General features: G+C 46.8%; 1 protein-coding gene across 1 annotated transcript in view; it reads left to right on the top strand.

The window, feature by feature from the left end:
• Positions 1–16,875, top strand: part of LOC130111955 (C-myc promoter-binding protein-like) — a 109,821-nt gene that overhangs the window by 58,133 nt on the left and 34,813 nt on the right. The window contains exons 16-17 of the mRNA XM_056279262.1: positions 1,348–1,481; positions 15,932–16,061. Of these exons, the coding sequence (XP_056135237.1) occupies positions 1,348–1,481; positions 15,932–16,061 (264 nt within the window). The remainder of the gene's footprint in view (positions 1–1,347; positions 1,482–15,931; positions 16,062–16,875) is intronic.

The raw sequence follows: 16,875 nt of genomic DNA, 5'->3' as shown, positions 1-16,875 counted from the left end.
ACAGGTTAATAGAATCTATGGCTCAGATGCCATTTCTACGGAGTGTGAGGGTTTGAACTTTGATGGAGGTTGGAGTCATTCAAACTAGTTTAATGTGAGTTATTAGGTGTCTATCAGACAGGGTTGTTTTGGACCAAGTGCATGGTGTGGCGTATCAGGCGTCACATTGATCTAGGGGAATACTGAGACTTGATCAACCTCATTATTTTCTGAACCTCGTAACCGAGGTAGCTCCTAAGTTGACTGGAGGACTAGGTCCTTCTTTTCACTTGTGCCAGTAGTCAGTGATGGGCTTTTCCTTTCCTCTTTCTCTTTTTATCCTGCTGTCAGGATGTTGGTGAATTTCAGGAGGGGTGAATGTAACCAGGTTAAAATTAATGTTTTTTTTTTATTTTGTTTGAGTATGAAATATCACCAAATCCTGTCTGTGTGCTGTTATTTGTGTTTACTACATTTTATTTTATGTCATTATTTACTTTTATGTATGTTTTACAACGACCGTCATATACGTGTACTGTCGCTTTAAGAGAGAGGTCTTGTGGGTACACGGAAGAGGGAACGCGGGAGAGGCCATTTTTTGTTTTGTGGGAGGAGTCTCAAGCAGCGATCGAGCCGAGCCACGCGTGTTTCTTACGGTAGGACAGTTTTGCTGGTTGAGGAGAACGTAACCTTGAGTATCCCTGTAAGAAGATACTGCAAGCTGTGGGATAAAATACTTGTTTATCCTTTCTTACATCGGAGTCCCGTGGACGGTTTCTCCTTCTAATGCACACGAGTGAAGTCCGGGCAGTGGTTGAACTTCGACCCCCACGTCCGTAAGAAACACCGCTCCCGCTGGAGGACTGGACGTTTGTCGAAGGGTTTGAAACCAAAATAAATGGCAAGGTGGGCCAAATAGACTCCTGTGTGTCCCCCCTCCTTCCTTGATCATGATGATGATGATGATGATGATGAGAGACTGAGGGCCCCCCACAACACCTGGGACCCCACCGAAAATAGAACACAACGCAGAGCTAATGATGAGAGTGACGGGCGTGCAGCAGGCTGACCAGCATAGAACAGCATAGGACTGCCCCCGTTACACTGGTTTCGGTTGTTATGTAACTGTGCTGTTTGTAAGCACACTTAGACAAGTGATGAAACATTTCTTCCACTAAACCTTGTGTCCAGATGAACTGATTCAACTATTGTGGGACTAAGTAAAAGGTGAATCGGCTCAGGACTCAGGAGATGACCCCCACCCCCCGCCTTATGCATCAGCCGCGACATTTTAAAATCGCTATCTGTTCTGACTGTGGTGACACTGTCCGAATATCGTGGCTCATTTTTGTTTGCTCCTCCCTACAGGTGGACAGTGATAGGGCAGAGGAGACCAGACTGATAGAGATCGACGAATCACAGCGCAGCGAGCACACAGTGTTTATTACTCCTCCAGAACTGCCCCCCCTGCCTGAGGGGGAGGAGCATCTGCTCTGTTACAGGTAATAGACAACACTGAGAAGCAGGTACAGTGGTCCTTAATTGTAAAGCGCTTTGAGTGGCTGTTGCAGTTAGAAAAGCGCTATATAAAATGCAACTTGATATATATATATATATATATATATATATATATATATATATATATATATATATATATGTATAGTGTTTTTTTCCCCGAAACCGTCAATGGTGTTGTTATAAGTGCTCAAATAATGAGAAGCAGAATATCAATACAGATACAGGAAAAAAAAGTTTTAATACATTGCAGTACAGGCCTGTTTCGTGCGTCTCGCACTCATCAGCTGCTAAACCCCGAGAGATGTGCAGCTGATGAGTGCGCGAGGCACGAAACAGGACTGTACTGCAGTGTATTAAAACTTTTTTCCCTGTATCTGTGTGTATATATATACATATATATATATATAAAATCCAGTGAGTCAAGTAAATTCCTTATGAGACAGTACAAGCCTGTTTCATGCCATAAGCAATCATCAGCTGTCAATCTGATTGACAGCCACTAGTCTTTCCATTGAGCTATACTCTATTGATAGGATAACCATTGGGATGTGGTGAGATTGTTTCTACTTTTCCAGCTGAGTAGAACTGTTTACATGGCAAGTGTTAAAGCAATCAAAATGGGTTGCAGGAGTTTGAGTGGTGCTTTGACCGAGGAGAGCTCTCAAAGACTCACCGATGGGTAAACTGGAATACTGTGGCTCAGGAGAGAGAATAGTTTATTATGTTGGGCCAGAATGTTTGAATAGGTGGGCAGAGCCAAATAGTGTAGAAGTAATTGTCCGTGGTATTGAGTGTTCGATATGAGCAAGTGTCTTTCTCTAGGAATCCCATTTTGAACATTTGGTGTTGAGTGATATGTGCTCTATGTGTGAACTGTTCAGAGACGCAAGGCAAGAGGTTCACTGATGCATCACAGACGTATCCCAGATATCTAGCAGGCTAAATAAGTATCTGGACTGGTCGAGGAGTCTAAATCCTGTAGTGTGAAACGTGTTGTGACCAGCAATGAGGGCAGCAACGAGCTACAGCCAATGATCGGAATGAAAGCCAGTGAAAAGCAATGCTTAATAAGTTAATCAGTTTTGTTTACATTATCAGTATTTGATTTACTTTTTTTTATATAGGTGGATTGTTGTTCATTTTTGTAATTTTTCCACTGTAGTGAAATTGCTACAGTGGAAAAACTGTTGCTTTTTAGACTGTGTCACATGTGTGTATTTATTAATGTTTACCTTTTCAATAAATGTTTGCTACTAAGGCCCAATTTATACTCCAAATGTCGGCTAGCAGAAAGATGTCTCTCGACAATTTTGACGTCATGAGAGACACTTTTTTGTGTCTCCCAGGGCTGTCATGTACACGACACATTTTCTTATGTTGGCCGACATTTGGAGCATAAATTGGGCTTAAGTTTACAAAAAGTAGTCTGTTTGAACATGTAATTGAAACAATTACATCATAAAATGCAACTTGTGTATATTTTATCTTGAAACTATGCATGACATTCTGTACCAAAGGTGTTGAATCAATAACAGAACCACAGTAATAGTAATAACCTAATTTGTATAGCACTTTTCAAAACATAACGTTTTTAAAAAGCAATGCAGTACAACATGAAAAAAACATATAGAAACATACACATATATAGCAAGAAAAAATGCATCTCTCTGCAGAACAAACAATCTCCTGGTTCTGTAGAGAACCTAGGTTCTATGAGCTACGGAGTAGTGCTATATTTACATATTGCCCTCTGACCTCGCCTCTGGCGATGCTAGGCTCTGAAATTCACCGCTCATGCGACAGCATCCCCTAAGCCCCGCCCACACCTGCACTTGACATGCGTCACCACATCACTCGTCAGTTCAACCCACCAAAGCCTCCTTCAAGGGACCTCAGCAGGCGAGCAGGAAAATATAGCACTACTCCGTAGCTCATAGAACCTAGGTTCTTTACAGAACCAGGAGTTCTATTATCGCTACTCCGTAGTGCTATATTTACATATTGCCCCAACTACGGAGTAGCGGCGGACTAATGCCCCTCGCCTGCCACCCGCGCTGAGGACAATAAGGGGAACAACACCTCACACCCAGTACTCAAATCCCCCCTTTGGCCGGCTAGTATATCGTAGAGGGGAGGCTCGCATAAAGGGGCGGGAAAAAAGAGAAAAGGGAACGTAACCGTTCCAACTTTCCATATACATATACACATAGGCTATAACCTATATATAATATAGTCTTTTTTTTTTTAAATTAACTATGTACAAACGTCCGCGCTCCCGACGGGAGACACTTGCATATGGCCGGAGTGCATTAGGCATCAGTGCGCCTCGCTGTGCCAAGCACAGCACCGGTCACTGTCATAGCAGACTGGTCAGTTAAGTAATGATTAATGAACGAATGTGGCGAAGACCACATTGCCGTTGACATAATAGACTCCATCGCCACACCAGCATAGAGAGCCACCGAAGCAGCTGTGCCCCTCGTGGAGTGCGCTTTAAACCTGGGTACTTCTGTACCAGCCCCCACATAGACTTGGGAGATCCCGGAGCAAATCCAATGAGAAAGCCTCTGGCTAGACAGCGCCTCTCCTTTCCCGCCCGTCGCCCCGTAGCAGACAAGGACACTTGTCTGAAAGGACCAGTGCGCTCCAGGTAAACCCGTAGCGCACGAACCGGGCAGAGGAGATGGAGCCTCCTCTCCTCCTCCGAAGAGGGAGAAGGATAAAAGGCCGACAACACCAATGGCACCCGCTGGTAACGCGCGGTGACGTTTCGGACGAAACGACGGATTCGGGTAGACTATCACCTTTGAACTGTCCGCGGCAAATTCGATGCCCTCCGTGGAGAGCGCGCACAGTTCGCTGACCCTACCCAAAGACACCAGGGCCAGCAGGAGCGCCACCTTGGCCGACAGCCACTTAACGTCAGCCGATTCCAAAGGCTCGAATGGCGCAGAACACAACGCCGACAGTGGCCGTGCGGTCGTTCCGAACACCCTGCCTGTTCCTCACCCCCTTGAGGAACGCCCCCATACGGGGGTGAGAGAAGACAGTGTCGCCACCCAGCCTAGGCATAAAGGCTGAGATCGCTGCCAAGTACCCCTTGATCATTTCGTAGGCTAAATTGTCAGTCGATCTCTTGTATTCCAAGAACCCCGCAACGTGGGCCAAGGATGCAGACAGAGGTTCCACGCCCTCTCCCACGCACCACCTAGCAAAAACTCTCCACTTGGAGTCGTATTGCGCCGATGTGCTCGGAGCGCGCGCGGCTTGTATAGTGGCCACCGTGGCCTCATCAAAGTCCTCCTCTCTCAGCCTGGCCCTCTCAGAAGCCAGGCCGCCAGTTGGAACCCCGCTAGAAGGGGCTCCTGTTGGATAATCCCGTCTGCCTGCGTCAGAGCGTCCAGCCACATCGGGAGGAGGAACTGTGGCGCGCGCACCATGGAAACCATGTTCGGAAACCACGGCGCGCCTGGGTTGTTGGCAGCCACCAGGATCACCGACGCGCCCGTGCATCTGATCCGTTCCACCACCGCCGGTATCAGACCCAGAGGGGGAAAAGCATAGAGCAGCTCGCGTGGCCACGGCTCGATGCCCAGCGCATTCACCCCCATAGGCGGGTTGTCGCTCGGGCAGAGCGAATACCATCGTGCGCATTTGGCGTTCCTCTTGGACGCAAACAAGTCCACCTGCGCCACTCCGAACCTCGCCCAGATCATCTCCACGATAAGAGGATTGAGGGACCAGTTGTCCCAGCTGGGCCTGCCGCGCGACATGATGTCCGCTGCCTCGTTCTGGCTGCCAGGCACATGAACTGCCCGAATGGACTGCGCGTTCTGATGCACCCAACTCCACAGGTCGTAGGCTAACGCACGGCACTCAGCCGACCGCGTCCCGCCCTGCCTGTTGATATACGCCACCGTAGTGGTACTGTCCGACCTGACCAGAATGTGTCGATGTCGTAGGAGAGGAGCGAAATGACGCACCGCCAACAGCACTGCCTCCAGCTCCAGCGCGTTGATTTGCGTATGATTCACGGGCCATACTCCTCTGATTGTGCTGTGGCCACAGATCGCACCCCAACCTCCCAGGGATGCGTCCGTGAATAGAATCACCTCCTCCGATCTGGGTCCGAGGGGAACCCCAACCCTGGATCTGCAGGCCTCTGCCCAGTGATCCAGGTCCAAGCTCACCTCCTCCGGGACCACTAACCTGTGCCGTTGGCGCAGCCGGCGGAACCGGCCCTCTCGAATAAGCCAACACTGGAGTCTCCTCATAAAAAGCAGACCCAGAGGCACCACCTGGTGAGCAGAGGACATGATGCCCAGGAGCCGACGCAGTTGACCTACTATCACCGACCGGCCCGGGGCAAAAACTGGCAAGAAGGTCCTCTAACCCCTGCCACCGCTCCTCCGAGACGGAAGCCAGCATCCTCCCTGAGTCCAACGCTAATCACAGATAGGTGGCTTCGCGTGACGGCCACAGACAGCGAGTCATGCGCTCCGGTAACCCTGCTTTACGCACGGGAAAACCCAGCGCGTAACTCTGGACGCCTGTCTGATGGGATAAACTAATTTCATTCCCATCTGACAGCTCATGATTATCCGAGACAGGCATAGATACAGAGTTCAACAACCCATAACCTTGTGTACGGTTTGAAACAGAACTGATCTCAGCGGTATAATTCACATAGCCTACACCCTGTGAAGCTAGTGAACCCGTTGCCATATCTGGAACATCTTCGTTTCTTCTGACTTGCTTGCAGAGTCCGGTGGCATGTGACACAACATTACTCACTACACCATGTGCGTGTGGAATAAAAGTAGCATCGACATCACCAACATTATATGACAGACCACCCACCGTAGAATAATCTACAGACGAGGAACACGAAGGATAAAATGCAGAACTGAAATCTTTATTCATCAACATGTTCCCCTCATTGCATGGTAAAACCTTGCCACCAGTGGCCATAACATCAATACCTGCAATGTTCGAATAGGGGGTGTGGGGGTCTGTCGCGCACCGTCAGCGGCGGCGCGGATCTCCCGAGCTGGCACCCCTGGTCTGGTGCTCGTACTTCCGCTTCACGTCAGGCTGAGGACCCCCCGCGCCGCCTCCGCCAGCGTGGTGGGACTGACTGTGAGCCCCAGGGGCTGGCGCGGGGCCAGCCGACTGGCTCTTGTCGTAGTTCTTGCGGCGCTTCGAGGCTCGACCTCGCCCCCCCTGCGGCTGGGGCTTCGGAGAGCCTTGAGCGCGTGCCGGAGGCTGCGCGGGACCCTTCTCTTTGAAGGTCTTAGCCAGCAGCTCCGCGTTGGCCAGGTCGTGACGGATCTTTTCCAGTGCTGGCTCATCCACACCGAAAAGGCCGTCCGTGTTGATGGGGAGCTTGCGGATCATCTTAACGACCCCGTCCTCCAAGCGACAGTCCTTCGTCCAGAACTCGCGCCTCAGCAGGACTGAGGAGGACAGAGCCGCACCCAGGTTCACCGCGGCATCACGGAGGAACGTGCCGATGATCTGAGAAGCCCTCCAAGCCTCGTCCAGGCGTGAGGCATCGGTGTCGTCATCCCCCTGGCTCTCACTGTCCACCGCCCGCGCCAGATGACCAGCTGCCAGACCAGCTGTGGAGATGGCCGCTGCGGAGCGGAGAACACTGAACCAGATTTGGCGCGCGTGGTCATCCATGGACGCTATGTCTGGCGAGGGATGTTTTATCTTCATCGCCGCCTCCTTGCTCTCCGGTTCGCGTAGCTTACCAGGGTAGAGCCGGGGAAAAATAAATTTCTCCACAGTGGGGGGCGGCATAGAAGCAGGAGACCAGTCGGCAACCGTCAGGTGGCTCTTGGTGTTCACTTTAACAGTGGAGCGCACCTTCTCTGGTTCCGGCCATGTGGCTTTGATTGACTCCGTGATGGGGGGGGGGGCGGAATGTGCTTCGGGTCTTTGTGCACCTCCACTGAGGCAGAGAACGCCTGATCCATTCCGGGCGTCACCGAGGCATGGACTGGGGCAACCCTTGTGGTCCCCGTCGAAGCCAAGGCCCTTTCGAGGAAAAAAAGGGAAAAAGTCGTCGAACTTTGCCTCCTCCTCGGACCCTTCCTCAGGGACTTGGTAGGAGCAAGATCCGCCATCTTGAGTAGCAGCCTGCGGAACCGCCGGCGGGCACATGTGGTCCTGGCTCCCAGGTAGCACAGAAACCAACGAGCCCGGCCGGGGAGGGATCTCGATCACACCGGCACCAACCTGAGTGGAAAAGGCGTGTGAAACCCAGCTCGTCCGTCGACTGAGCGGCCATGAAGCGCACACCATGCATGGTGGCGCCTCTAGGCTAGCTGCAGTCTCCCGAACATGAGCCATGCTAGGATGGTCGCTGCCAAAAGGATGGAAATCGCCAGCGTCCTTCTTCCTGTGGCAACAACTATAAAACTCGGCGAAAAGAACATCGACGTCGACGTTAACACCAGCCATAGTGACGGAGAAAACCGCACTATTGTCAAAATAGAGAAAATAGCTAAGCTAGCTAGCAATGAAGAAAAACCCCGCAACAGAGCTCAGCGCGACACGTCTTCCCTTGAAGGAGGCTCTAGTCAAACTGACGAGTGATGTGGTGACGCATGTCAAGTGCAGTTGTGGGCGGGGCTTAGGGGATGCTGTCGCATGAGCGGTGAATTTCAGAGCCTAGCGTCGCCAGAGGCGAGGTCAGAGGGCAATATGTAAATATAGCACTACGAAGTAGCGATAATAGAACCTTACTGTATGCACATCCCAATCCATTCTTTCACCCATTTCCTTTTCTCTTTCTTCTTTGTTTGATCATTGCAAACCAGTGCACTAACAATTTATAAGCGCTTGTTTCTGGTGGACATCCATTTTGGGAGAAAAACATCCTTTCTCGCACATGGTATTGCATCATTTCCTGTGTCACTTCTCCCCGTGTTTTCGTGACAAAAGATAGATTGGAGACCAGACAGACTCATTGGGGATTCCTCCTGGTGAAAGATCATGTAATACAATGTTTCTCAAAAGTGTGTGGCACGTCCCCCGTGGGGGGCACAGAGGCATGATGGGGGGGTGTGTGACCGGGGGGGGGGTGTAGTGCAGAACTACTGTTTTGACATCGGAATCTTTTTAACGGCACAACAATCAACAAGAAATGCTTTCATGAGACAGAGAGTCTGTAGGTTTACAGAATGGAGAGATATTTGACAGGGACAAAAAGAAAGACAGGCGATGCTTCAGAGACAAACAAGACAAAGTGCTTAGCTGATGTTAATCAACCAAAAACCAAGTTAAGAAAATATGACGATGTCTATCTTTCTTTTGGGTTCACAGTGGATGTGGTGGGAGATGAGGAGAGACCAGTGTGTATTTTATGTCTGAAAATTCTGGCAGCTGGTAGTATGAGACCAAACAAATTAAGAAGACACTTAGAGACATTAAGCCTCAGTCACGTCAATAAGCCACTCAAGTTCTTTCAGAGAAAACTTGGTGCATACTGTCAGTAGGAACATTGCTTTGTAAAAACTGCATCAGTGAACAACAACGCATTAATGGCATCATACAAAGTCGCATGCAGAATTGCCCAGTGCAAGAAACCACACACAATAGCAGAAGAGCTTACATCCCGCGGCTTTAGATATGGTGTCAACTACACTGCTCAAAAAAATAAAGGGAACACATAAGCAATGCAATGTAGCTCCAAGTCAATCACACTTTTGAGATATCAACCTGTCCAGTTAAGAAGCAACACTGATTTGTGAATCAATTTCACCTGTTGGTAAATTGTCTAATTTCCACCAGGTGGAAATTAGACAATTTGCAAGACAACCCCTATAAAAGGAATGGATTTGCAGGTGGTGGCCACAGGCCATTTGCCTGTCCTCATCTTTTCTGGCCGATCTTTGGTTAGTTTTTCATTTTGCTAGTGCCCTCACCACTAGAGGTGGCATGAGGCGGTATCTGCAACCTACAGAAGTTGCTCAGGTAGTGCAGCTCATCCAGGATGGCACATCAATGCGTGCTGTGGCAAGAAGATTTGATGTGTCTCCCAGCACAGTGTCCAGAGCATGGAGGAGGTACCAGGAGACAGGCCAGTACACCAGGAGACGTGGAGGGGGCCGCAGGAGGACAACAACCCCGCAGCAGGACCGCTATCTGGTCCTTTGTGCAAGGAGGAACAGGAGGAGCACTGCCGGAGCCCTACAAAACGACTTTCAACAGGCCACTACTGTGCAGGTTTCTGCTCAAACAATGAGAAACAGAATGCATGAGGATGGTATGAGGGTCCGATGTCCACAATTAGGGCCTGTGCTCACAGCCCAACACCGTGCAGCCCGATTGACCTTTTCCAGAGAACATCTTGGTTGGCAGATTCGCCATTGGCGCCCTGTGCTCTTCACAGATGAGAGCAGGTTCACACTGAACACATGTGACAGACGTGAGAGAGTCTGGAGATGCTGTGGAGAACGTTCTGCTGCCTGCAACATCCTCCAGCATGACCGGTTTGGCGGTGGGTCAGTGATGGTCTGGGGAGGCATATCCTTGGAGGGCCGCACAGACCTCTACGTGCTAGCCAGAGGTACCATGACTGCCATTAGGTACCGGGATGAGATCCTCGGACCCATTGTCAGACCATATGCTGGTGCAGTGGGCCCTGGGTTCCTGCTCATGCATGACAATGCTCGTCCTCATGTGGCCAGAGTGTGTCAGCAGTTCCTGTATGTCGAGGGCATTGATGCTATGGACTGGCCTGCACGTTCCCCAGACCTGAATCCAATCGAGCACCTCTGGGACATCATTTCTCGTACCATCCGCCAACGCGATGTCGCACCACAGACTGTCCAGGAGTTGACCGATGCCCTGATCCAGGTCTGGGAGGAGATCCCTCAGGAGACCATCCGTCGTCTCATCAGGAGCATGCCCAGACGTTGTAGGGAGTGCATACAGGCACGTGGAGGCCACACACACTACTGAGCCTCATTTTGAATCGTCTTGAGGAATTTCCACAGAAGTTGGATCAGCCTATGTTCTCATTTTCCACTTTGATTTTGAGTATGATTCTGAATCCAGACCTTAATGGGCTAATGATTTTGATTTCCATTGATCATTCTTAGGTTATTTTGCTCTAAACACATTCCTCTGTCTAATAAATAAAGATTTTCAGCTGAAATATTTCATTCATCGAGGTCTATATTGTGTTTTTAGGTGTTCCCTTTATTTTTTTGAGCAGTGTATGTTTGATGAGACAAGCACCGCAAAACTGAAGGCTGTCCCTCTGTCCAATGATACAGTTGCAAGATGTATATGTGACATTTCAAATGACCTTCAAGAACAACTCATTGAAAAACTGAAAGACAAATGTTTCGCCTTAAAATGGATGAGGCTACTGACAACAATAAAGACTGCTTGTTTATTGCTTATGTTCACTTTGTCATGCCAGAGTCACTGTGTGAGGATTTGCTGTTTTGCAAGTACGTCCCAAGTAGAGCAACAGCTGATGAGGTGTTTAGGCTTCTAGACTGTTACCTGACAGAACATGGGCTGAAATGGGAGAACTGTGCAGGTATTTGCATGGATGGTGCACAGACCATGGCAGGGAAAATTAAGGGATTGCAGGCACTAATCAAGAGGGTCTCGCCAGATGGACGCACTGTCATACACAGAGAAGCACTAGCATCAAGACAGATTAGCCCTGACCTAAATGAGGTTTTGACCAATGTTGTTAGTGTGGTCAATTTCATCTAAACAAGACCCCTGAGAGCACAGCGGCATCCTGCACTTTGTGAGGATATGGCAGCTGAACGTTCAGCTGTGTGTTTCACAGCGATTGTTGTAAAGTGTCGTCGGGAGTCTTTGAGCTCAGAGAGGAAATTCGGGTGTTTCTGGAGGAGGAGCATATGCATGAAGTTGCAAGCAAGTTTAGTCATGAACAATTTCTGATGAAAATGGCCTATCTCAGCGATATATTTGGAAAGCTGAATGAATTAAATCTTCAGCTTCAAAGCAGAGACAACCACCTTCCTCACCTGGCAGACGAAATCAGTGCATTCATTTGAAAGCTTGAGATGTGGGGCAGGTGACTTGATTAAGGAAATACTGATTTCTTTGAGAAGCTGAGTGAATTTGTTGAAACCAGTGATTCTGGAGCCACAACCGTGATTTCATGTCTTAAAGAGCACATCTCTTCCCTGAGAGAATTATTTCAAAAATACTTCCCAAACAACAGTGCTCAGTATGACTGGGTGACAGATCCATTCAATGCAGCAGCACCTGCTAGTTTCAGCTCTGCTGAAGAGGACCAGTTCATTAAGATGACATCTGACTCCACCCTAAGGCTGAGTTTTACAGACCAGACATTGAGTGACTTCTGGCTTGGTGTGGAGGAGGAGTATCCACTCAGGACAGAGGGCTGTGGCCATTCTGCTTCCCTTTGCCACATCCTATCTCTGTGAGATGGGCCTTTCTGCTGTTGCCTTACTTAAAACAAAGTACAAATCTAAGCCCAACATTGAGCATGACTTGAGAGTGACAGTATCAAGCCTACAACCCCATTTTGAAAAGATGTGCCGTCCAAAACAGGTTCATTGCAGCCACTAATGCAGTGATAAGACGTGAGCTCATTTACTTGCTCATCGTTTTTCCCAAATATCTGCATTTGTTCTTTTTTTGTACAGATTTAACTTTATTGTTATTGTTCTAGCAAAGTCTCATCTCATCTCATCATCAGCCGCTTCTCCGGGGTCGGGTCGCGGTGGCAGCAAGCTAAGTAGGGCACTCCATGTGTCCCTTTCCCCAGCAACGCTCTCCAGCTCCTCCTCTGGGATCTTAAGGTGTTCCCAGGCCAGGTTGGACATGTCCCTCCAGCAAGTTCTGGGTCTACCCTGGGGTCTCCCTGCAGTTGGACGTGCCTGGAAAACTTCCAAAGGAAGGCACCCAGGAGGCATCCTAATCAGATGCCCGAACCACCTCAACTGGCTCCTTTCGATGCGAAGCAGCAGCGGCTCTACTCCGAGCTCCCTCCGGATGTCCAAGCTCCTCACCCTAACCTCAACTGTTCTAGCATTTTGAATTTTATTTCATTTTTCTCTGTTTTTGAAAAAGCACATGGACTGATGGAGCAAAATAGTGACAAATGTCACAAAAAGAGGTTTGATAAAGTCGAAGTGGAACTTGCGTTTGTTATTTGCACAACAGAAATTACTGAAAGAAAAGTGAAAGGAATGTTCATGATCTTGATGTTATTTAAATAAAGTCAAACTTGGCCTGTTTTGTCACCATTTTGTTGGGGCAGGGGGCATGAAAATTCTTCTTCCTCCAGAGGGGGGGCATGACAGAAAAAGTTTGAGAACCACTAGTGTGATGTATGACACCCCCCCCCTCCCCCCCGTCGTTGCTCGGTCATGTAGTGAGAAAACAACAATGATTTCAAGATTCCCGGTTACAAGACAGCACGTTGTGTAGTGTGAACAGTACAGCGATCTGACGGCTTTAAAAGTTGTGTAGAGTGAACTAGGCTTAACTCTAATTGTTAAACACTTTCTGGGCATCTAGGGAAGCAATAATTGTATTTAGGTTATTCCTTTGGGATATACTAATGAGACCGAGTAAACAGCGCATATTGCCGGACGAGTGTCTGCCTTTGATAAAACCTGTTTGGTCTGGGTGAATTATATAAGAAATGACTGATTCAATTCTGGTGGTTTTACTAATGATCTTCACATCACAATCTGTTAGGCTTATGGGTCTATATAACTGGAAGGGAGAGTTAGGTCCTTATTAGGTTTGAGCAAAATTGAAATGAGCGCAGTAATAATATATGGAGGTAGAGGAGGATGATTTAATCTAGGCAATCATTCGGATGAATGCTGGGGATGTGATTGGCCAGAAGTGAGTATAGAATTCCAGTGGGTGGCCGTCTGAGCCAGGTGATTTATTGTTGGGCATGGAATTATATTTTGATCCAACTTTTTTTTGTTTACTTCCAAAAGTGTCTTTTACTGTAAAACATTAAAAAAAAGTCAGTAGTTTTACTTTTATTTTAATTTGAATTGTAATATGTAACAGGTGCAGCCAGTGCAATGAAATGGTTGCTCCCAGCAATCAAATATGAAAAAATAGCAATTAAAATTTCTAAAGAGGTAGAATGTAAAATATACACTACCGTTCAAAAGTTTGGGATCACCCAAACAATTTTGTGTTTTCCATGAAAAGTCACACTTATTCACCACCATATGTTGTGAAATGAATAGAAAATAGAGTCAAGACATTGACAAGGTTAGAAATAATGATTTGTATTTGAAATAAGATTTTTTTTACATCAAACTTTGCTTTCGTCAAAGAATCCTCCATTTGCAGCAATTACAGCATTGCAGACCTTTGGCATTCTAGCTGTTAATTTGTTGAGGTAATCTGGAGAAATTGCACCCCACGCTTCCAGAAGCAGCTCCCACAAGTTGGATTGGTTGGATGGGCACTTCTTTGAGCAGATTGAGTTTCTGGAGCATCACATTTGTGGGGTCAATTAAACGCTCAAAATGGCCAGAAAAAGAGAACTTTCATCTGAAACTCGACAGTCTATTCTTGTTCTTAGAAATGAAGGCTATTCCATGCGAGAAATTGCTAAGAAATTGAAGATTTCCTACACCGGTGTGTACTACTCCCTTCAGAGGACAGCACAAACAGGCTCTAACCAGAGTAGAAAAAGAAGTGGGAGGCCGCGTTGCACAACTGAGCAAGAAGATAAGTACATTAGAGTCTCTAGTTTGAGAAACAGACGCCTCACAGGTCCCCAACTGGCATCTTCATTAAATAGTACCTGTTAGAGCCTGTTTGTGCTGTCCTCTGAAGGGAGTAGTACACACCGGTGTAGGAAATCTTCAATTTCTTAGCAATTTCTCGCATGGAATAGCCTTCATTTCTAAGAACAAGAATAGACTGTCGAGTTTCAGATGAAAGTTCTCTTTTTCTGGCCATTTTGAGCGTTTAATTGACCCCACAAATGTGATGCTCCAGAAACTCAATCTGCTCAAAGAAGTGCCCATCCAACCAATCCAACTTGTGGGAGCTGCTTCTGGAAGCGTGGGGTGCAATTTCTCCAGATTACCTCAACAAATTAACAGCTAGGATGCCAAAGGTCTGCAATGCTGTAATTGCTGCAAATGGAGGATTCTTTGACGAAAGCAAAGTTTGATGTAAAAAAAATCTTATTTCAAATACAAATCATTATTTCTAACCTTGTCAATGTCTTGACTCTATTTTCTATTCATTTCACAACATATGGTGGTGAATAAGTGTGACTTTTCATGGAAAACACGAAATTGTTTGGGTGATCCCAAACTTTTGAACGGTAGTGTATAGGGTAAAAATAATAATCGGTTGTACTGTGCTTGCCGGCAGTGAATTACTATGTCTATTTCTGAGTCTAGTTTCTAAATTAATGTTAAGGAGGTGAATGTTTGTAACAATGGCAGTGTAAATGGAAAACATTTTCCTATTTCCTCATGGCAGGAAAGAACAAACTGTACAAAATTATTTAGATTATTGAGCAACATCCTAATGGAACAGTGCAACCATTTCAATTACACAAGATAAATGTAATTTCAGAGGTGTCAAATTGTATTATTTTGCTAATAGGACGCAAACAGTCTGACGTCTTAGATCAGAGACTACCAAGACTGACATTCAAACTGCAAAGTGGTATTAAAATTGAGCTAAACATCCCCTAATTATTCTGGTAGTGTTGGAACTCTGGAGCCTAGAGTGTGTGTTTGCACACACACACACACACACACACACACACACACACACACACACACACACACACACACACACACACACACACACACACACACACACACACACACACACACACACAGAGGACTCGCCACCAGGAAGCCGTCCACCAACTAGACTAAAAACAATTCCATTCCAGTTATCTAGCTATCAATCAAACCTTACTTATCAAACAACTTTCAAACATAAAATATAAAGCCATCCTCTTCACACGAAATTAATCTTTTTAAAAAAAGAATCATAATTTTTTTCCTCAAAATAGCCATGTCAAAGGATATTTAATTTAAGGTGAACGTGAGCTGCTCAGATAATCCACATTTGCCATTAAATTAAAAGCTTTCCATTGGTCCTCCTACTTCATTAATAATTACAGACTGGTAGAATTCTTGAAGCCTGTGTCCTTAGACATACCACAAAAGCCTTTTAATGGAAAGCACTGGCATAAGTTTTGTTGGAATATGTCTAAAATATTGATTGCGGTCACTTTGCCGAAATGAGGAATATTAGTTAAGAACTTATAATTTGTATAACATGATATCCTATGTGTGTGTGCGTGTGTGTGTGTGTGTGTGTGTGTGTGTGTGTGTGTGTGTGTGTGTGTGTGTGTGTGTGTGTGTGTGTGTGTGTGTGTGTGTGATTTCAGGTACGATGGATTCCCAGTTTTGAGCATGGATCTCTTTGACCCAGTAGAAGGTCCACGGACTTCTTCCCGTCCCACCGCTCGGCACAGCTGTCCCACCAGCCCTGCACCCGTGTTTAGACGAAGCAAGCAGGTTAGAACACACATATTATGTACATGGTATGCAAACACCTGCACGCGCAGGCACACAGGCACACATAGAGGCACACAAAAAACAGCATTCACAGAATCACACAGATGCTGTCACATAATGTTTAAAGTTTTACCTGTTTCACACAGTCCTGTTCATTTATTCTCTCATTCATTTCTATTTTACACTTAAGACTGTCAGTGGATACTTTTATTTACATTAACTAATAGGGGTGTAACGGTACACAAACATACCTCAGTTTTGAAGTCAAAGTTTGGTACGTTTTCTGTACAGTGAAAAAAGACATGCAAAACTTTTCATTTATTATGAATTTAACTTGTAAACATGTAAACTTTTACAAACTTGTAATCAGTGGCAAACTGGCAATAATTTCCTGAACAAATAAGGAAGGCAAATGAAGGCACAAACCTTTCTTTCTTAAAAAAAAAAAACAAGAGGGAAGGTCAAACTGGGGCTGAATCCCTTTCAACATGTGTTTAAAACCTGTATTATCTACAATATAGTCGTATGGTCACAGATCTTCTCCTGGGTCGCCACGTTGTCATGGTGGAGAAGCTTGGTTGTACCAATGATCCCAAACGCTATGCCGTCCGGAGCTTGGCTCCTGGTAGGGTCACCCAAGGCGGATAGGTAAAGGGGGAGGTTCTAGATGAAGTGCGATCCAACAAAGACCTCAACAGCAGAACCGGTGGACAATGTCTCCAGGTCACAATGGCAGTGAAGGTGGATGAAGGCTGCAACAGAAGGTGGTCCCCAATCATCTTGGTTCTCCATGCCATTTGACTCTGGCCACCCC

This window comes from Lampris incognitus, chromosome 4 (assembly GCF_029633865.1).
Source record: "Lampris incognitus isolate fLamInc1 chromosome 4, fLamInc1.hap2, whole genome shotgun sequence".
Classification (NCBI taxonomy): domain Eukaryota; kingdom Metazoa; phylum Chordata; class Actinopteri; order Lampriformes; family Lampridae; genus Lampris; species Lampris incognitus.
This window is presented reverse-complemented; position numbering and strand designations above follow the sequence as displayed.